The sequence below is a fragment of the Hyla sarda genome, chromosome 7 (assembly GCF_029499605.1).
Source record: "Hyla sarda isolate aHylSar1 chromosome 7, aHylSar1.hap1, whole genome shotgun sequence".
NCBI lineage: Eukaryota > Metazoa > Chordata > Amphibia > Anura > Hylidae > Hyla > Hyla sarda.
This window is the reverse complement of record NC_079195.1, coordinates 215,888,220-215,909,915: the sequence shown is the minus strand read 5'-3', so window position 1 is coordinate 215,909,915 and position 21,696 is coordinate 215,888,220. Positions and strand designations below refer to the sequence as shown.

Genomic DNA, 21,696 nt, shown 5'->3' with positions numbered 1-21,696 from the left:
ACATATTGGGGGAGATTTATCAAAACCCGTACAGCAACCAATCAGATCACTTCTTTCAATTTTCAGAGGCCTATTTTAAAATGAAAGAAGCGATCTGATTGGTTGCTATGGGCAACTCAGCAACTTTTCCTCTGGACAGGTTTTGATGAATCTCCCCCCAGTGTATTCGTCATACGAGTGGGCATAGTGCAGCTAATAGATGGTTGTTACTAACCTTTAAGTTCATCTCTGGCAAAAAAAGCTGCAAGGCAATCTTGTAGTGTAACAGTGGGACCCCAAAACCAGCTGTGAAAAACACAATAAAAAAACACAACAATAAGATACAATAGGATACGGGTGGAAATTCCTATAAGAAACCTAAGATTCCAATCCTTACCTCTTAAAATATTCTAGGAAGAAAGCTACCCATCCCTGCGGTGCATACGCCTCCCCACAGGAGCCGGCCTTAACTAAAGAAGTCTGATGGCTGGACGAGTGCAACTTCGCCAGATCTTCCTTCCCGGGGATTGGGAGTGAAAGGTCCTGAAACGTTTCCAGTGTTACAGAGATCTGAAGAGAACATAAATCAGAGAATAAACAGAATTATTACAAGAAATTCTCTTCCAAAATCAGCAGAAAAATCAGATTATTGTTATGTTCACACTACGGAAGTTACACAAGGAAATTCAGAATGGATTCCGCATGTCTCCTCCAGAATCGGCTCTTAAAGGGGTATTCCGCCCCTAGACATTTTATCACCTATCCAAAGGATAGGGGATAAGATGTCAGATCGCCGCTGGTGCCGCTGCTGGGGACCCCGAGTTCGCTCTGCACGTAATGATGGGCGGTACAGGGGCCGGAGCATCGTTACGTTACGGCTCCGCCCCTCGTGATGTCACGGCCCGCCCCTTTCAATACAAGTCTATGGGAGGGGGCGTGGCGGTCGTCACGCCCCCTCCCATAGACTTGCATTAAGGGGACGGGCAGTGATGTCACGAGGGGCGGAGCCATGACGTCACGCTGCTCCGTCCCCCGTATCGCCCGTCATTACGCACAGAGTGAACTCGCTCTGTGCTGTAATGATAGCGTGGTGCCGCAGCGGGGATCCCGGGGCCGCGGCGTACTGACATCTTATCCCCTATCCTTTGGATAGGGGATAAAATATCTAGGGGCGGAATACCCCTTTAAAGTGATACTCCGGTGAAAAACTTTTTTTATTTAAATAAACTAGAGCCAGAAAGTTAAACAGAATTGTAAATCTTCACCCTTTCAGTACTTATTAGCAGCTGTATGCTACAAAAGGAAACTTTATTCTTTTTGAATTTCTTCTTTGTCTTGTACACAGTGCTCTCTGCCGACACCTCTGTCCGTGTCAGGAACTGTCCAGAGCAGCATAGGTTTGCTATGGGGGATTTTCTCCTGCTCTGGCTGGACCGTTCCTGATACGCTCATCAGGTATCAGCAGAGAGCACTGTAGTCAAGACAAAAAAATGTATTCAAAAAGAAAAGAACTTCCTCTGTAGTATACAGCTGCTAATAAGTACTGGAAGGGAAAAGATTTTTTAATAGAAGTAATTTTTTACAAATCTGTTTAACTTTCTGGCACCAGTTGATTTTAAATACATTTCTTCCACTGGAGTACCCATTTAATGTCTGCATGGCCATTAAAGGAATACTGTAGTGGAGCATAACTCATTCCCTTTCCAAAGTATGGGGCAAAAAAAGGGATTAATCGCGGGGATCCATCCACAGGGGCCCCCCCATGATCTCCTCTCCAGTGCCCCGCTCCTCCTTAAACACGGGAGTGATTTCCACTTTGTGCAAGGTGACTGTCGACCCCCCGCACAAAGTGGTGGTCAACACGCCGCCTTCATATATCTCTATGGGAGAGCTGGAGATACCCAAACACTGCATCTCCGGCTCCCCCATAAAGATACATGGAGGGGGTGTGTCGGCCATCGCAACGTGCGGGGGTCGAGAGGCGCCTTGCATTGAGCGGAGATCGCTCTGTGCACAAGAAGAATGGGGAGCAGGGAAGGAGATCGTGGGGGGTCCCAGCGGTCTGACCCACGAGATCTATTACTTGGATAGGGGATGAGTTATGTTCCCCCACTTAATCCTTTAAACACCATCCTATATTATAGCGCAGTGTTTCCCGACCAGGGTGCCTCCAGCTGTTGCAAAACTACAACTCCCAGCAAGCCCGGACAGCCGTTGGCTGTCCGGGCATGCTGGGGGTTGTAGTTTTGCAACAGCTGGAGGCACCCTGGTTGGGAAACACTGCAGTATAGTGCGTGCCAGGCAGATTCTACATCTCATAAACTGATGGCATATTGGTCGAATATGCAGAACTTACTCTATCACACGTCAGACACTGCACTGAGCTCACAATGGTTCCATCGAAAACATCCGATATCACACTGCGATACCTCTTCTGCCTCTTCTTCTTAGGAAGGCAAATTGTAGGCGCTGGAAGAAAGAGCAAGACTGTTCAAATCACATGTGACACCATGAGTCAAAAATCAAAGCTTCCTTTGAACCCATGTAAAAAAAAAAAAAAATTAAGGGAATCACACAAATAGCAGATTCCTAATACGTTGAAATTCCTATAATCCAGTTTTTCCGAACCAGAGTACCTCCAGCAGTTGCAAAACTATAACTGCATACCCAGACAGCCTTTGGTTTTGCAACAGCTGGAGGCACACCGGTTGTGAAACACTGATTTAATCCAGCATCCAATGTCCAAAAAGAGATCCCAGCCCTTATTCTGGGCACAGAATTTTACCAATACAGAAGGCTTAAAGGGGTACTCCAGCCCTAGACATATTATCCCCTATTAAAAGGACGGGGGATAAGATGTCTGAACGTGGGGGCCCCGCTGCTGGGGACCCCCGCGATCTCTCCTGCAACACCCCCGAGTCATCAGCTGTATGGAGCTAAGTTTGCGCCATGGCTGATGATTCACGATACAGGGGCCAGAGTATCGTGACGTCACGGCTCCACCCCTCGTGATGTCACAGCTCCGCCCCCTTAAAGCGCAACTGTCATGAAATCTGGGAGCTATAACCTGCACACAGCCTTTGTACTGTGTGCAGATGGTGTGTACAGCTATTTTTTTACCTAATTTTTGCAGGCTTTCACGATCCCCAAAAAAATCACAGCCACTGACAGTCGGATAGGCATGGCCCGAGGTAAGTATGTCAGCGTTGGGACCACTGTGTAATTGAGACACAGGTCCCAGCGCATGCGCCCTTCAGTTCTCGATACTAGGGGCAGAGAGGAAGCGCGCTTTCTGCATCTAGCACTACAGGCGCACTGAGGAGGCAGACAGCGGGATAAAACGCTGGATAAAACGCGGCGGCGCGCACGTTAGATGAGCTGAAGGGCACATGTGCTGGGACCTGTGTGTCAATCACACAGCGGTCCCACCATTGACATACAGGGGGTGGGCATGGCAGCGGGGGGCATCGCGTACCTCACGCCACTCCTATCCGACTAATTTTTTGGAGTCATGAAAGCGTGCAAAAATTAGGTTAAAACATTGGCGTACACACCATCTGCACACAGTACAAAGGCTGAGTGCAGGTTATAGCACCCAGATTTCATGACAGTTGCGCTTTAATGCAAGTCAATGGGAGGGGGCGTGGCCGTTGTCAAGCACCTTCCCATAGACTTGCATTAAGGGGGCGGGGCAGGGCGTGACGACACTAACCGACGGCCGCTGTATCGTGAGTCATCAGCCACGGCGCAAAATTATTTCCATACAGCTGATGATTCAGGGGGGGGGGGGGGGGGGAAGCTGCAGAAGAGATTGCGGGGGTCCCCCGCGATCAGACTTCATATCCCCTATCCTTGGATAGGGGAAAATATGTCTAGGGGCAGAGTACCCCTTTAACAGAGAAAACAGAGAATGCTCAGATTAAGGGTACTTTAGGAAATCTGCTGTGAGGTACCATTTACAATGGGTCCGCTGAAGGTCTGCAATAGCGGCACATTTGAAGATTGCCGTGGGACCCGTTGAAGTAAATGGTAACGTAACTCGGGTAACGAGCGTGTGAACGTGCCCTTAAAGCAAGTCTACACATGAAAAAAAATTCTTACCGCTGATCTTGCCACAATCTCTGATTTTTATGTTACATGTCGATTGTGCAGCAAATTAAAGGGGTACTCCAGTATACCTCTTTAACCTTCTGAAAGTCGTAAATCAGTGGTGAAAATCCGCAGCATTTCTGCACTACAGCGATCATGTTGCAGCTTTGGAGATCTGCCGCTCATGATAAATATAGGCAGCACGTAATGGGATTGGTAAAACGATACCTTTTTTATGGCTTGTCCAAAGAGACCCAAATTTGGGGGGACTGCTTGACAGGTGGGGAGCAGAGCCTTCACCGAGTAACGGCGTTTGAGAAGCAGACAGGTCGTTCATAATCACTTCTGTTGCGTAGTCTACAATAAAAGACATTTAATGCTTAGTCCTTCAAAGTCTGACACTGCAGAGGTCATGGCACCGACTTCCCCCAAGTCTATCACTTACCTGATATCCGACTCTGGATCTGGACCTTGACCGTCCCTTGAGAAGAAGAATCATTGTCCTCCACTAGGCTCTCGAGGTTCTTCTCCAGATCCTGCAGGCAGTTGTTCTGGCTCGAGTGGTTGGAGTTCTTCTTATCTTTCTGCCAGGATTTCACCGTTTCCTGCTCCTTTTGGTCCTCTTGAATTAACATGGCGGATTCTGAAAGTTCCTCAGATAACTTGCGACTTTCGTTTTCATTGTGATCGCTGTTGGAGCTGGACTCGCAGGACTGGAAGTCGTTGTCCGATTGGTTCTTTTCCTCTTCCATGATCTCCTCCAAGATCCCCGGCTGAGGATCCTCTTCTGCCACAAACACCTGCTCCTTGAGTTCTTCATGTAGTATGTCCATCAGACAGCGCAGGAATTCTTGGGCATCCTACAAGGTTAAGTAAGATGTAAGTGTTTTTTTTTTTTCTTCCATAGCCCTGCATGCCCTATACATCTTACTTTTGTCGCAATACCTTACTAATAACTTGAATGCGGAAATTGCAGCATTGAAAAAAAAAAAAAAAGCATGGAAAGCCAGGAACACTGTGCAGCTGACCACTGCTCCATTCAAATTGGAGACATGGGACCCTGTTCTGGTGATCAGTGAGGGTCCCAGTGACCAGACACATCACTTTATATACAGGATAGATAATAAGTATTGTTGGTAATAAAACCCCCTTACTTACCTGTTAAAAACCCCCTTCCGCAATGACATCACATACAACTCATAACTGCTGCAACAAAGCACTGGTTATAGAAGTATCAATGCCGAGACAAGTGATTGGCGGCTGTGGTCATATAAATAATGTAAGTGATGTCATCAGTCCAGGGCCGGCGGTGGCATTGTAGCGGCCAAGGATTTAACAATGAGTAATAGTATTTTACTATTACCGTATTTTTCGCCCTATAGGACGCACCGGCGTATAAGACGCACCCTATTTTTAGGTGCAAAATCTAAAAAAATTAAGATTTTGAACCCAATAGGGGTCTTTAACCTGCGGACCTCCAGATGTTGCAAAACTGCAACTCCCAGCTGGGAGTTGTAGTTTTGCAACATCTGGAGGTCCGCAGATTGAAGACCACTGCATAGGAGGTAATACTCACGTTTCCCCGCCGCTCTGGACCCGTCACCGCTGCCCTGGATGTCACTCCATCGCTGTCGCCGTGTCCCCGTCGCTCCGGAACGTCTCTGCTGCCGGCCGGGTATCCTCGCTCTCCGTCGCCGCCATCACGTCGTTACGCACGCCGACGCACGCCGACAACGTGATGACGAGGAAGGAGAGCGCCGGCCATACAGGGGATCCCTGAACGGAGAAGACACCGAGGAGGCAGGTAAGGTCCCTCCCGGTGTCCTGTAAGCACTAACCCGGCTATTCAGTAGGGCTGTTCGGGACCGCCGTGGTGAATTCGCAGCGGTCCCGAACAGCCCCACTGAACAGCCGGGTTAGTGTCACTTTCCCTTCAGACGCGGCGGTCAGCTTTGATCGCCGCGTCTGAAGGGTTAATACAAGGCATCACCGCGATCGGTGATGTCCTGTATTAGCCGCGGGTCCCGGCCGTTGATGGCCGCAGGGACCGCCGCGATAGGGGTGTATTCACCGTATAAGACGCACCGACTTTTTCCCCCCAGTTTTGGGGAAGAAAAAGTGCGTCTTATACGGCGAAAAATACGGTATATAACCTACTTCTGGCTTATTTCCTTCAGGTGGATTTATTTTTTATTTTTTTTTATGAACTGGTGCCAGAAAGTTGAACAGATTTGTAAATTACTTGTATTGAAAAATCTTTACCCTTCCAGTTCTTATTAGCAGCTGTATGGTACAGAGGATCTTCTTTTCTTTTTGAATTTCTTTTTTGTCTTGTCCACAGTGCTCTCTGCTGATGCCTGTATCAGGAACTGTCCAGAGCAGGAGAAAATCCTCATAGAAAACCTATGCTACTCTGGACAGCTCCTGACAAAGACAGAGGTGTCAGCAGAGAGCAAAAGACAAAAGAAATTAAAAAAGAAGAATAATTTCCTCTGTAGCATACAGCTGCTAAAAAGTTCTGGAAGGGTAAAGCTTTTTTAATAGAAGTAATTTACAAATCTGTTTAACTTTCTGGCACCAGTTGATTAAAAAAAAAAGGAATAAAAATATAAGGGATGCCCTACAAACTGACCACTTAGTGCAGTGTTTCCCAACCAGGGTGCCTCCAGCTGTTGCAAAACTACAACTCCCAGCATGCCCAGACAGCCGAAGGCTGTCTGGGCATGCTGGGAGTTGTAGTTTCACAACAGCTGGAGGCACCCTGGTTGGGAAACACTGACCTAGTGAGTGATCATTTTAAATTCGTTAATCCCAGCTGCACAGACATGGTTATTCTTAAAGTGGTTACCCAGGAAAAAACTTGAGAGAGAGATGATAGATATATATATATATCTATCAACTGCCTCCAGAAAGTTAAACAGATTTGTAAATTACTTCTATTAAAAAAATCTTAATCCTTTCAGTACTTATGAGCTGCTGAAGTTGAGTTTTTCTTTTCTAAGTGCTCTCTGATGACACGTGTCTCGGGAACTGTCCGGAGTAGAAGTGAATCCCCATAGCAAACCCCTTCTACTCTGTGCAGTTCCCGAAACAAGCAGAGATGTCAGCAGAGAGCGCTGTTGCCAGACAGAAAAGAACAACTCACCTTCAGCAGCTGATAATTATTAGAAGGATTAAGATTTTTTAATAGAAGTAATTTACAAATCTGTTTTACTTTCCGGAGCCAGATAATTTATAAAAAAAATTTATTTTCCTGGAATACCCCTTTAAAGCTTACCTGTGACTTAAAATGTTTTTAACATATTCTAGGGACATATATATACACACTGAGCGGGATTAGGTTTTCAATGGAGAGAGGGAGAGATAAGATGCTGCCAGACTCCTCTGGCGACGGATTATATCTAAGTGGAACAAAAGGACTGAGTATGAAAACTCCAACACCCTCGATATTTTTAAAGAGTCGGGAGGCCACCATACACATTAGGGTGCGTTCACACTGAGTAATTGAAGAGGAATTTACTCGAGTAATTCCTCTTGAATTCTCCGCTCCAAATTAATGCACATCTCCTCTGCCCATTGACTTTAATGTTTTTTCGGCTGCCCTGTTCACACTGCAGAAATTCTGCTAGCGGTATTCAGACGCTGAATTCCGTTCCGCTTGAAGAATGAGCATGTTCATTCTTCAAGCGGAATCCGCTAGCAGAAATCAATAGAAGTCAATGGTAAAAAAAAAATTCTGCCCGACATAGTTTCCACACGGAATTTGCATGGAAATGGCTGAAAAACCCTTCATTTCTTTCTCCCCCATTTCTGCGCAAATTTTGCACGAAAAAATAAATAAATATTTTTGTACGTAAATTTTTCGCCGTGAATTACTTTTGATTTACTCCGTGTGAACGCACCCTCCGTGGCTCCAGCTTTTGCAAAACTACAGCTCTCGGCATGCTGGAAGTTGTCATTTTGCAACAACTGCAGGCACCCTGGTTTGGGAACACTGCATTAGATCTGGTCAGTTTTGCTGACACTTATGTAATGTATATGGTCACCTTTAGCGCCAAAGAAAAGAAACACTTGCAGCCGATTCTATTTTTCCTATTTACCAGCCCTTCCTATATAATCATATGACGTGATGGTACAATTTACCGTACGCCGTGTGATACTAGACGGTCTCCTAGGACCTTCCCACCTGCGATACCTTTCCCGAGAGGCACCAAGAGCAGAGGACGCTTACCTGCTGGGAATAGCCGCGAAAAGTTGGGTTTACTGTTTTTATGCCTTGGAACAGATTAGTAGGTATGACAGAGCCAGGCCTGAGGAGAACGGGGAGAAGGACAAAGACCAGGAGAGGGTTCTGTTAGATTATTAACCAGATTAATTAGAAAACAAATTGAGATGACGACATTTCAGATATTGTTCAACGATACAATCTGACAGGAAGTGCTGGCTTATTTCTATTAAAAGGGGTATTCCAGGAAAAAACTTTAACTTTCTGGAGCCAGTTGATCTAAAAATAAAAACATATTTGTATATGACTTCTATTAAAAATCTTAATCCTTCCAATAATTATCAGCTGCTGAAGTGGAGTTGTTCTGTCTGGCAACACTGCTCTCTGCTGAAATCTCTGCTTGTCTCGGGAACTGCACAGAGTAGAAGAGGTTTGCTATGGGGATTTGCTTTTACTCTGGACAGTTCCCGAGACATGTGTCATCAGAGAGCACTTAGACAGAAAAGAACAACTCAACTTTAGCAGCTCATATGTACTGAAAGGATTAAGATTTTTTAATAGAAGTAATTTTCAAATCTGTTTAACTTTCTGGAGACAGTTTATATATATATATATATATATATATATATATATATATATATATATATATATATATATATATATATATGTCTCTTCCTGGATAACCCCTTTAACTTTATTTAGGGTACGTTAACACGTACAGGATCCTGCGCAGATTTGATGCGCAGGATTTGTAACTGCAGATTAGAAGCTGCGCTCAGTCATTTAGTTTACATTGAAATCTGCAGCAGAAAATCCTGCGCGTCAAATCTGCATACGTGTGAAGGTATCCTAGTGGTTTTAGTCAATGCCAAGGACCAAAACATTGGGGGGGGGGGGGATGTCAGCGGGTATAAGCTAGTCGGACATAAGGGGCTGCTAGTCTGGACCTACCGGTTCTTGTGCCAGATTTCGGACATAAGCTTCTGGTAGCTCTTACAGAGCGCGGGCTTCTTATCCGTACGTGCCAGCCCTCCGCAGTCCAGGAAGAAGTGTGTGAGAGGAGGACTGCAAAAATAAAAAAAAGTGATGTCAAAATCTACATTGACACAAATAGGTCTCAATTTTGCAGTATAATGTTAGTCATTTTGCAACAGATAAAAAGAGTATAAATAAGGAACCTTTTGGTCACTATTTACTATAGGGTAATGAAGTGTTTTCCAATCAGGGTGCCTACAGCTGTTGCAAAACTACAACACACCGCATGCCTTTGGCATACTGTGCATGCAACAGCTGTAGGTACACCTGGTTGTGAAACAATGAGGTGGTGTTTCCCAACCTGTGGCTCTTCGTACTTTAAAGGGGTATTCCGGGCAAAAACCTTTTATCCCCTATCCAAAGGATAGGGGATAAGATGTCTGATCGCAGGGGGGGGGGGGGGGGGGGGGGGCCGCCGCTGGGGACCCCCTGCGATCTCCCTTCAGCACCCGCATTCTATGCGGGATCTGCGTCTCCAGTTTCGGAAACCTCCGGGTTTGGGGCCGTGACATCACGCCCACTCCATTCATGTCTATGGGAGGGGGCGTGACGGCAGTCACGCCCCCTCCCATAGACATGAATGGAGTAGGCGTGACGTCACGTCCCCAGTCCCGGAAGTTTACGAAACTGGACACGTGGCTCCCACATAGAATGCGGGTGCTGCAGGGAGATCGCAGGGGTCCCTTTGGATAGGGGATAAAAGTTTTTTTTTGCCAGGAATACCCCTTTAAGGGCCCATGCACACTACGGAATATCCCATTGTTGTCAAACTAGAAAGTTTCAGAGGCCATTTCCATCATTTTTTTTATTTTTAAAATTCTTTATTAGAAAAAAAAACATCGATTTACAGTTATACAGTTGCAATTACCATCTTCTCCACAGTTATTAGACTCAATACAAGTCTTTAAACATTTAACCCCATACCCACCCCCCCACAACACGAGGAGATTGAAAAAAAAATATAAAAAATAAAAAAAATTTCTCTCTCAAAAAATTTCTCCCTAAACCCTATTAATCTTTCCAGAAACTCCATACTTTCCCCCATTGTACTAATAATTTAGCTGATGTACCTCTATATTTTTCCATATTTTTAGTTTTATTTTTAGTTTTATCTACTTCGGCTTCCCACATTTTTAGGTTACGTTCCCACCTGGCGTATTTGTTGCGTATTTGCTGCTGCGTATTTTATTTTCCCATTTAAGTCAATGGGTAGGAAAATACGCAGCAGCAAATACGCAACAAATACGCAGCAAAATACGCCAGGTGGGGACGTACCCTTAAGGTGGCACCTGTTACAGACATCCAATTTTTCCAAACCAGTAGTCTTCCAATAAACAATATTTTTTATAGAAAAGGTGCCCTTATGGGAATTCCAATATTCATAACAACCCAACAAGAGAAGCTTTGGATCAAATGGCAAAGTGGCATTCACACAATTCTCAATCTTTAAGGGGTACTCCGGTGGAAAACTTTTTTTTTTTCTTTTTAAATCAACGCGTGCCAGAAAGTTAAAACAGATTTGTAAATTACTTCTATTGAAAAATCTTAATCCTTCCAGTACTTATTAGCTGCTGAATACTACAAAGGAAATTATTTTCTTTTTGAAACACAGCTCTCTGCTGACATCACGAGCACAGTGCTCTCTGCTGACATCTCTGTCCATTTTAGGAACTGTCCAGAGCAGCATATGTTTTCTATGGGGATTTTCTCCAACTCTGGACAGTTCTTAAAAGGGACAGAGATGTCAGCAGAGAGCACTGTGGTCATGATGTCAGCCGAGAGCTCTGTGTTCCAAAAAGAAAAGAATTTCCTCTGTAGTATTCAGCAGCTAATAAGTACTGGAAGGATTACAAATTTTAAATAGAAGTAATTTACAAATCTGTTTTAACTTTCTGGCACCAGTTGATTTAAAAAGAAAAAAAAGAAAAAAAAATTCCACCGGAGTACCCCTTTAACTATACTAAACCAGGTAGAAATGTTTTCCAATCAGCCGGTGCCAGAAAGTTACACAGATTTGTAAATTTCTTCTATTTATAAATCTTAATCTTTCCAGTACTTATCAGCTGCTGTATGCGCCACAGGAAGTTGTGTAGTACTTCCCAGTCTGACCACAGTGCCCTCTGCCGCCACCTTTGTCCGTGTCAGGAACTGTCCAGAATAAAAGCAAATCTATCCTGCTCTGGACAGTTCCTGACACAGACAGAGGTGTCAGCAGAGAGCACTGTGGTCAGACTGGAAAGAACTACACAACTTCCTGTGGATCATAATGCATACTGTGGAAGGATTAAGTTTTTTATATAGAAATAATTTACAAAATGTAAATTTCTGGCACCAACTGATTTAAAAACATTTTGTTTCCACCGGAGTACCCCTTTAAGCAGAACCCAATCCATACATATATTCTATATATATCATGCTGCTCACCAGTTGGACAGAGCCTGCAGAGCTGCATTCATGTAACAAGTGTTTCCAATGTTCTTCAGTCCAGTGAGACCTAGGCAGCAAGAATAAGTCATTAAAAATATTATCAAGACTGCGCAATAGAAGTTCAAGGCATTCTTCCATATACAGCGCCATTCTGGTACTCAGGTTATGAGGAGTACTGCAGCTCAGTTCCATTGAAGTGAATGGAGCTGAACTGTAATACCACACACAACCTGAGGACAGGTGTGGCGCTGTCTCTGGAAGAAAGCAACAATGTTTTCCTAATCCTCTATAATCTTTTACTTCTTACTTTACTGATCCTGAAAAAAATGCACCAAAGATTACTTTCTGTTCACATATTAAAGAATATGTATGCGCTTTTGCAATGTGTTTGTTTTTCTTTCTCCCCCTGACCTTCAAAATCTAATAAAAACTGCAATGTATGAACTCAGCCTGATACATAGACCAGTTTTCCCTAACCGGGGTGCCTCCAGCTGTTGCAAATCTACAACTCCCAGCATGCCCGGACAGCCTTCGGCTGTCCGGGCATGCTGGGAGTTGTAGATTTGCAACAGCTGGAGGCACCCCGGTTGGGGAACACTGACTTAGACAGGAAAAACTTACCATACATTATATATAATTTTTTTTACATTTTTTTTTTTTTTTATCAGCTGGTGCCAGAAACGGTAACGTATGACTTGCACTCCGTTTATTGTGTATTTTAGACACTTTTGTGGCTTAAAGGGGTACTCCGGCGGAAATTTTTTTGTATTATTATTATTTTTTTTTTTAAATCAACTAGTGCCAGAAAGTTAAACATATTTGTAAATTACTTCTATTAAAAAAATCTTAATCCTTCCAGTACTTTTTAGCTGCTGAATACTACAGAGGAAATTCTTTTCGGAACACAGAGCACTCTGCTGACATCACGAGCACAGTGCTCTCTGCTGACATCTGTCCATTTTAGGAACTGTCCAGAGAAGCATATGTTTGCTATGGGGATTTTCTCCTACTCTGGACAATTCTTAAAAATGGACAGAGATGTCAGCAGAGAGCACTGTGCTCGTGATGTCAGCAGAGAGCTCTGTATTCCAAAAAGAAAATAATTTCCTCTGTAGTATTCAGCAGCTAATAAGTACTGGAAGGATTAAGATTTTTTAAAAGAAGTAATTTACAAATCTGTTTAACTTTCTGGCACCAGTTGATTTAAAAAAAAATAATAAGAACAATAATAATAATAATAATAATAAAAAATGTTTTCCACCTGAGTACCCCTTTAAGCCACAAAAGTGTCTAAAATACACAATAAACGGAGTGCAAGTCATACGTTACCGTTTCTGGTGCACTTGCAACAATAAATCTGCAACAGTGCCCCTAGTGGTCACAAATAATAAAACCATAACTGGTCCTCCAATGGGCCCCAACACTGCTCTGTATTGTATATGAATCGCCTATATGTATTTTTGGGATAGATCTTTATCCTAAAATTGGGAAGTCACTTCACCTCTGGTTTTAAGCTCGTCTTCTTCTTCCAGTTCCACATCCAGGTTGTCGTAGATCACCGCGGGGGGCGTTTTTAAAGTCAGATTTGATGTCATTTTTGATTCCTTTAAATTTGAATAAAATACATTTTGACCACAGATCTCACACGTACGAACATTTTTAGGCAACGGAAAAAGCATAGATGGCGGCGAGTACCTGGACAAGGTTGTTATCCTGAGGTTTGGCGCCAGGAGACTGCGCACTTAGCTTCCGATCCAGGAACACTTCTTTACTGCAGGTGTAGCACCAGACTCGCAGCGTGGTGAGATTCACAGTGAGGCAATGTTTGGTGTCCTACGCAAAAGATGGACAAAATGTTATAGGGGATATTACCGCCATATGGAACCATTCAATGCTTTGTGTGATTTAAAAAAAAAATAGTTTTTTTAGGGTCTATTCACAGTACAGTATCCTGCGCAAATCTGAAGCCGTTTTCAGTCATTTCGTTTACATTGAACTCTGCAGCTTCAAATCCTGCGGATCAAATACGCATAGGATACTGTACATGCGAATACATCCTAAGGGTACGTTTAGACGAGCGGATTTTCTGCGTGTATTCGCCGCTGAAGGACCTCTGTATGCTGCCTTTACATGTGCCTGCACGGAGCGGCAATACGCCGCTACGAGCACACACACTGCGATGTGCGAGCTGCTGCACGCATGCGCAGTATACTCGCACATCGCGGCAGCTCTCGGCCTTGCTCATGGACCAGGGGGAGCGGTGGCGATGTGTGAGAGTACCTGCGCGCATGTGCAGCGACTCGCACTTCGCTTCAGTGTGTCTGCTCGTAGTGGCGTATTGCCGCTCCGAGCAGGCACATGTAAAGGCAGCATATAGAGGTCCGCAGCATAAAATACGCTGTAAATCTGCTCGTCTGGAGTGGAATCCTTGCATAAAAATTCAGCAGCGAAATTTACATATTTTTTTTTTTTTTGTGCAAACATTGCGCAGAACTAACATGGAATTCTGTGCAGATTTTCCGCATGGAATACAGGAGGAAACTGTTCTGTTTTTTTTTTTGATAGACTACAACAACCAATTGGAATATCCCTTTTTATTTTTATTTCAGTGCGAAAACAATTTCAAGTGGAAAAATTTTTTACATCTTTCTTTCTTCTAGCGGAACGGAATTCCGCGAGCGCAATTTATGCAGTGTGAACAGTGCAGAGTAAAACACATTGAAGTCAATGGCAAAGCAGATGTTAATTATTTCTAAGCGGAGAATTCAATAGGAATTACTCAAGTAAATTCCTCTTTAATTACTCAGTGTGAACGCATCTGGACCCCATGAGTGCAATAGGTCCAAATGCTGGAACCCTTCGCATCCGTTCCAAATGGACCATCGTTTGTTGAAACCATCGTATGTTGAGGGATCCATGGAATGTAAAGTATAGGACAGTGGTCTACAACCTGCGGACCTCCAGATGTTTCAAAACTACAACACCCAGCATGCTGGGAGTTGTAGTTTTGCAACATCTGGAGGTCCGCAGGTTGAAGACCACTGGTATTGGAGGTTATACTCACGTGTTGTTGCCACTCCGGACCGTCACCGCTGCCCTGGATGTCGCGCCTTTCATCGTTGTCGCCGGCAAGGCCTCTGCTTCCCCGGCATCCTCGCTCTCCGTCACCGCCATCACGTCACTACGCACAACGCTCCTATTGGATGACGGGATGGCGAGCGCAGCGACGTGATGACGACGATGGAGAGCACCGACGATGCAGGGGATCCCGAAGAGGACGCGCCGGAGCCCCGAGGACAGGTAAGTGATCGTCAGCGGACCACACGGGGCACCATAAACGGCTATCCGGTGGCAGCTGAAGCAGTCTGCGCTGCCGGATAGCCGTTTATGCGATGGCCCCGACATACAAAAGCATCGTATGTTGATGCTGCCTTCACCATGTGATGGCCTCTGATAGACTCGAAGCCCCTATGTGGAAATGCCGGTGGACTGTGAATGCAGAGATGCGTGGCCTCTTAGGCCGGAAGATGCGCAAAATTACAGATGATTGCCTGTGAGCGCACACACATCTCTGCAGTCCCGGTCTACCGCCATTTCCACATAGGGGCTTTGAGTCTTGTACCCTGCAGTGAGTGCGGATGTCTCTATTTATCCTTCCTACTGCATATTTATCAAATCTGTCCTTTGCTTTACATCCTAGCACCATCATAGACTCAGCATTGGATTATCTGCAATTGCTGCACTGCTATTCCGTTCCTGATAAGAATTAACCCCCAATAAGCCAGTGACCAGTGGTGCCGTGTGTGTGTGTGTGTGTGTGTGTGTGTGTGTGTGTGTGGTATGTATATATAGAAGAAATATGGAACAAAGGAGCACCATGCGAGGGATTCCAGATCCGGGTTGGGTGCTCAGCTCCAGGGTCTGACCAGGCCCCAAAAGATTCAGATAAATAGAAGAGGGCGGCACTCCAAAGATATAGTGAAAACCCAGTGGGTGTATTTATTCACACATCTGTACAAAACGTGACGTTTCGGCCCATCAATAGAGCCTTTCTCAATCAAGCTTGAGAAAGGCTCTATTGATGGGCCGAAACGTCACGTTTTGTACAGATGTGTGAATAAATACACCCACTGGGTTTTCACTATATCTTTGGAGTGCCGCCCTCTTATATATATATATATATATATATATATATATATATATATATATGAATAAACAAAAAAAACTATCACACAAACGTTCCTCTCCATAATAACCCATCACACACACTTACACCCCGGAGGATGGATTGCACCATCACATATACACAGCGCTGGAAAAAATGTCAGCAGGTTTCACCAGACAGCAAGAAACAATGGCACGCTGCCCGACCGCTGCCCCTGGAACCTGCAGTGCAAGAAGCAACTTCCTCATTCCCAGAACTTTATAGGAACATGCAGACCATCCTTGAGTCATCTTCTTGTTTAAAGGGGTACTCCCCTGAAAAACATTATTTAAAAAAAATAAAATAAATCAACTGGTGCCAGAAAGTTAAACAGATTTGTAAATTAATTCTATTAAAAAATCTTAATCCTTCCAATACTTATCAGCTGCTGTATCCTCCACAGAAAGTTCTGTTCTTTTTGAATTTCCTTTCTGCTGACACCTCTGTCCATTTTAGGAACTGTCCAGAGTAAGAGCAAATCCCCATAGCAAACCTCTCCTGCTCCGGACAGTTACTGAAATGGACAGAGGTGTCAGCAGAGAGCATTGTGGTCAGGCAGAAAGGAAATTCAAAAAGAACATAACTTCCTGTGGATCATACAGCAGCTGATAAGTAGTGGAAGGGTTAAGATTTTTTAACAGAATTCATTTACAAATCTGTTTAACTTTCTGGCACCAGTTGATTTAAAATTTTTTTTTTTTTTCCAGGGGAGTATTCCTTAAAATGCTATACCAGTGTTTCCCAAACAGTGTGCCTCCAGCTGTCGCACAATTATAACTCCCAGCATGCACGGACAGCCAAAGGTGACGATGATACTTACTGGTCCCTGCTCCAAGCCTCTGTTTCACCACAGTGGTGAAAATATTGTGCAGCAGTCTCCTATTTTTCTCAATGGGTTTCTGATTCAAACTACTGAATCTGCAGCGCAAAAATTTTGGAGCCCGGACTCCGCCGAAAAAATGAACTTGATTCTTTTGGCGGAATCCACTCTGAAATGCATAGTTGTCTATTAAGACGGCGGAATTACAAACTGTCCCAGCATTGGCTTGTTTTGCCAGCACGCGCTCCAGACAGAATCTCCCTCTAAAATATCTCCGGACGGAGATTCCGTGGCGTGAATGGGCCCTAATAGTTAACTAAGGATACTTAAAAAGTGTAAAAAGAATAATTTAAAGAATAAGCTCCTCCCCTAATTTGGTATTGCCACATGTAGAATTTCCAAACTATGTATAAAACATGTTAATGCTCCTGAACAGTAAACATAAAAAAATAAATTAAATGAATGCCAGAAATACTATTTTTGGTCACATGATATATGAAAGAAAAGTAAAAAGTGATCAAAAAGTTTCAACAAAACATAAACGGTACCAATAAAAACTACAGATCACACCGCAAAAAATGACCCTGATACATCGCCATATTATAGAGATTATTATATTAAAATATATTAAAGTGTATATATATATTATAAAATCTATAAAAAAATATAATCACATTATAATTATAGGGATCAAAAGAGGACAATTTTAAGCATACTCATTTGGTTAAAAAAAAAGCGACTATTTTTTTTCTTTTTCTTTTTTAAAGGGGAACTCCGCTGCTCAGTGTTTGGAACAAACTGTTCCGAACGCTGGATCCGGGAGCTTGTGACGTCATAGCCACGCCCCCTCAATGCAAGTCACGCCCCCTCCCATAGACTTGCATTGAGGAGGCGGGGTGTGACATCATGAGGGGGCGGGGCTATTTCGTCACGAGCTCCCGGTGTCTGCTCCAGCGTTCGGAACAGTTTGTTCCAAACGCTGAGCAGCGGAGTTCCCCTTTAAGCAGTTCAATAATAAAAAAGCATGTATCAATGGGTATGGTTTAAAGGGATACTCCGCCACCAAAAGATTATCACCTAGCCAAAGGATAGAGGATAAGATGTCTAAACTCGCAACCTCTAGGGCGGCACCACACCGTTCTGAACACGGAAGCTTGGAGCTTCTGTGTTTGTGATGTCATGCCACTCCTCCTCTATTCATGTCTATGGGAGGGAGGGTGGCTAGTATGTGGCTGTCACGCCTTCTCCGTAATGAATGGAGGGGAGCGCAACAGCTGTGTTCACCAATCATCCGGCACGGAGCGGAGTTCACTCCGTGCACAAGATGACCGGGTTGCCGCGCCAGAGATTGCGGAGGGTCCCAGCAATCAGACATCTTATCCCCTATCCTTTGGATAGGGAATAAGATTTTTTTTAAGCATGCAGTACCCCTTTAAGTCAAACTGACCAACCAAATTTAGATTACATGTGATTTTTCCCATAAGGTGCGCTGCATAAAAACGAACCCCCACCCCACCCCAAAAGTAGCAAAATTGCATATTTTCAGTCCAATTCCCATTTCACGAATTTGTGGTGTCCTCGAGGCAAAAACCCGCTAAAGGAGTAAAACTGGGCGGTTATCTAGGCCCTTTATCTTATTTTTGAACAAGACTTGAAGCCAAGGTACCATTGAAGTGGTTGAAGTGTTTGCAGAAGCACCACAGCCTCTACATACAGCCGACTGGTGGTGCCAGGAGTTGGACCACCACCAATCTAATACTGATGATCAATCGCAGTGTTTCCCAACCAGGGTGCCTCCAGCTGTTGCAAAACTACAACTTCCAGCATGCCCGGACAGCCAAAGGCTGTCCGGGCGTGCTGGGTGTTGTAGTTTTGCAACAGCTGGAGGTACCCTGGTTGGGGAACACTGGTCTATCCTGAGGATAGGGAATCAATTTTTGACCACTGGATAACCCCTTTAAAAATTAAGTTTAACCCGTTTATGCAAAATCAGGTACATGTACCTGACGATTAGCGGTGACTTCCCGAATCACCACGTACATGTACCTGATGTAAAAAAACTGGCACAGTGCCGCAAGGTGCGCCAGGTGCTGTGACAGTTTATGGAGGTCGGCTGAGCTGCACAGCTGAGCCTCCCTGAAGCCGGCCAGGGACCAATCGCAGCTGTCCCCTGCCGGCGATTGCTGCTATTGGTCCATCAGTACAGACGGACCAATAGCAGGGATCTGGCGGGGGTATCCTCCTTCCCCCTCATGGTGAAGTGATCGATGGTGAGGGGGGCCCCGTCGGGGGGGGGGGAGGCCATCTGCAGCACTCCGCGCTCCGATCCTGAATTAACCCTGTAGACGCTGCAGTCACTGTGACTGCAGCGTCTATTAGGATAACAGAGGGAGGGAGCTCCCTCTGTCACCAAGCAGCGTTCTGCAAAGTGTAAGCAAAGCGCCGATGGTTGCCGTGTTTCAACCGGAGGACTGACAGTGGCCTCCGTTGTCATAGCAACAGATCAGTCTTTACCTAAGGTAGTGACTGACCTATCCTACAGAGGTGTACTCCATTGAATTATGTGTATTATAGTATAAAAAAATAAAAATAAAATATATATAAGAACGTGAAAAAAAAAAAAATGTGAAAAAAATGTCAACATGTCTCGCAAAAAAAGTCTTCACACAATTGCGTCAGTGAAAAAATAAAAAAAGTAACGTCTCACAGAATACAGCGATTTACAAACGTGATTTTCTTTACAAAAATAGTTTTTATGCTATAAATGAACTAAAAAAATAATAAATAAATATATATATATATATATATATATATATATATATATATTATATAAAATAAAAAAGTATAGAAATTTGGTATCGCCATAACAGTATCAACCTGCAGAGTAAAGTTAACATGTCATTTATACCGCATGATGAACGACCCAAAAAAAAAAAAAAAAAAGTATAAAAGACAACCGCAGAATAGATTATTTTATGTATACCACCTCATAAAAAATAAAAAACGATCAGAGTGTCACATGTACCCCAGAATGGTACCAATGAAAGCAGCAACTTGTCTCCCAAAAATATTTTTGCACCCAAAGACCTTTGCGACTTTATATGATGCCAACAAAATATCCTAAACTAAAAGTACGCCCCAAAATCCACACAGCGCGCCTTCATTTCTGAGGCCTGTGTGAGACACGTAGCGCATAAAAGCCACGTATGGGACATTTCTAAATACGTCAGAATTCAGGGTATAAATCAGCCTCCACTTTGCTTTCATTTCTGTGAAACGCCTAAAGGGTTAATAAACTTCTTTAATGTCATTCTGACTACTTTAAGGGGTGCAGTTTATAAAATGGGGTGATTTATGGGGGGTCTCTAACATACACGCCCCTCAATTGCACTTCAGATCCTGAAAAATCTGATTTTGAAATTTTCTTGAAAATCCGAAAAATTGCTGCTAAACATTCTAAAAAAGTAAAAGAATGTTTATCAAATGATGGGAACATAAAGTAAACATATTGTAGATGTGAATTAATCATTAATTTGGTGCGGCGTGGCTATTTATCATACAAGCAGAAAATGTAAAGTCTAGAAAAATGCTAATTTTTTTAGCAGAATTTTGGATTTTTTATTTTTATTTTTTTATTTTATTTTCAAAAAACGCTAAAAATATCAATCAAAATTTACGACTATTGTAAAGTACAATATGTCAAGAAAGAAAAAAAACTGTCTCAGAATCGCTTTCATAAGTAAAAGCGTTCCAAAGTTATTACCAAATAAGTTAACGCATGTCAGATTGTCAAAACAGGCTATTGAGTAAAGGGGTAAATATGAAAAAAATTATATATATACACACACATATATATATACACACACACACACACACATATATTTTAATTTATTTATTATTTTAAATTTTTTTTAAACATTCCCTATAATCAGGAGTGCAGCCACATGTATGTTAATTAGAGATGAGCGAACTTACAGTAAATTCGATTCATCACGAACTTCTCGGCTCGGCAGTTGATGACTTATCCTGCATAAATTAGTTCAGCTTTCAGGTGCTCCGGGGGGCTGGAAAAGGTGGATACAGTCCTAGGAAAGAGTCTCCTAGGAATGTATCCACCTTTTCCAGCCCACGGGAGCACCTGAAAGCTGAACTAATTTATGCAGGAAAAGTCATCAACTGCCGAGCCGAGAAGTTCGTGACGATTCAAATTTACTGTAAGTTCATTCATCTCTAATGTTAATCCCCGTGTACACGAGCTGAACATGAAGAATCACGATGAACAGTGACCGGCTGCCCCCGACATTGTGAGAGCAAAAAACATTCTGGATCCCCGACCTCAATTACCGCCGCGGAAAAGTCACCGACTGTGAAAATGATCCCGCTGGTGAACTGCGGAGTAAGAGACAAATGGTTCACGGCGGGGAAGTCGGATTTTGCTCAGTTATCTGCTTATTACCTGCTGTTCCGAATAACGCAAGCGCAAGGAGCTCAACCCTTCAGAAAGTCTGACTGCAAAACCAACAACCATCAGGGGCTCAGGTACAGAATCTGCTGGGAGTGCAAACTGGCGACACATAATATTTTATTTATATATATATATATATATATATATATATATATATATATATATATATATATACACACACACACACATATATATACACATACACATATACACACACACACACACATATTTCTAATTCATATATATATATATATATATATATATATATATATATATATATATCTCTCTTTTATAGTTCATGACTATGGTACACCCTATTAGGGTCATCACTGAGCCTGTCCAAGCATACTCAGGGCTGTTCCTAGTACTGAAGTTCAGTCCCATTCAAGAGAACTGCAGTACCAGCCACAGCCACAGCCACATGAACGGCGCTATAGTGTAAACAATGATAC

The 21,696-nt window shown here is 43.4% G+C and overlaps 1 protein-coding gene across 6 annotated transcripts in view; it reads right to left on the bottom strand.

The window, feature by feature from the left end:
• USP33 (ubiquitin specific peptidase 33) overlaps window positions 1-21,696 on the bottom strand; it is a 72,595-nt gene that overhangs the window by 33,004 nt on the left and 17,895 nt on the right. For 3 of the 6 annotated variants that reach the window (XM_056532625.1, XM_056532628.1, XM_056532630.1), the window contains 10 exons: window positions 13,451-13,588; window positions 13,257-13,359; window positions 11,753-11,822; window positions 9,245-9,358; window positions 8,300-8,378; window positions 4,514-4,928; window positions 4,297-4,425; window positions 2,336-2,448; window positions 377-549; window positions 215-285 (listed from right to left, as the gene is read on the bottom strand). In XM_056532625.1, coding sequence (XP_056388600.1) covers window positions 215-285; window positions 377-549; window positions 2,336-2,448; window positions 4,297-4,425; window positions 4,514-4,928; window positions 8,300-8,378; window positions 9,245-9,358; window positions 11,753-11,822; window positions 13,257-13,359; window positions 13,451-13,588 — 1,405 coding nt within the window. Of the gene's footprint in view, window positions 1-214; window positions 286-376; window positions 550-2,335; window positions 2,449-4,296; window positions 4,426-4,513; window positions 4,929-8,299; window positions 8,379-9,244; window positions 9,359-11,752; window positions 11,823-13,256; window positions 13,360-13,450; window positions 13,589-16,028; window positions 16,124-18,782; window positions 18,916-21,696 lie in introns of those variants that run through there. The other 3 variants (XM_056532629.1, XM_056532626.1, XM_056532627.1) reach the window with 3 other exon arrangements.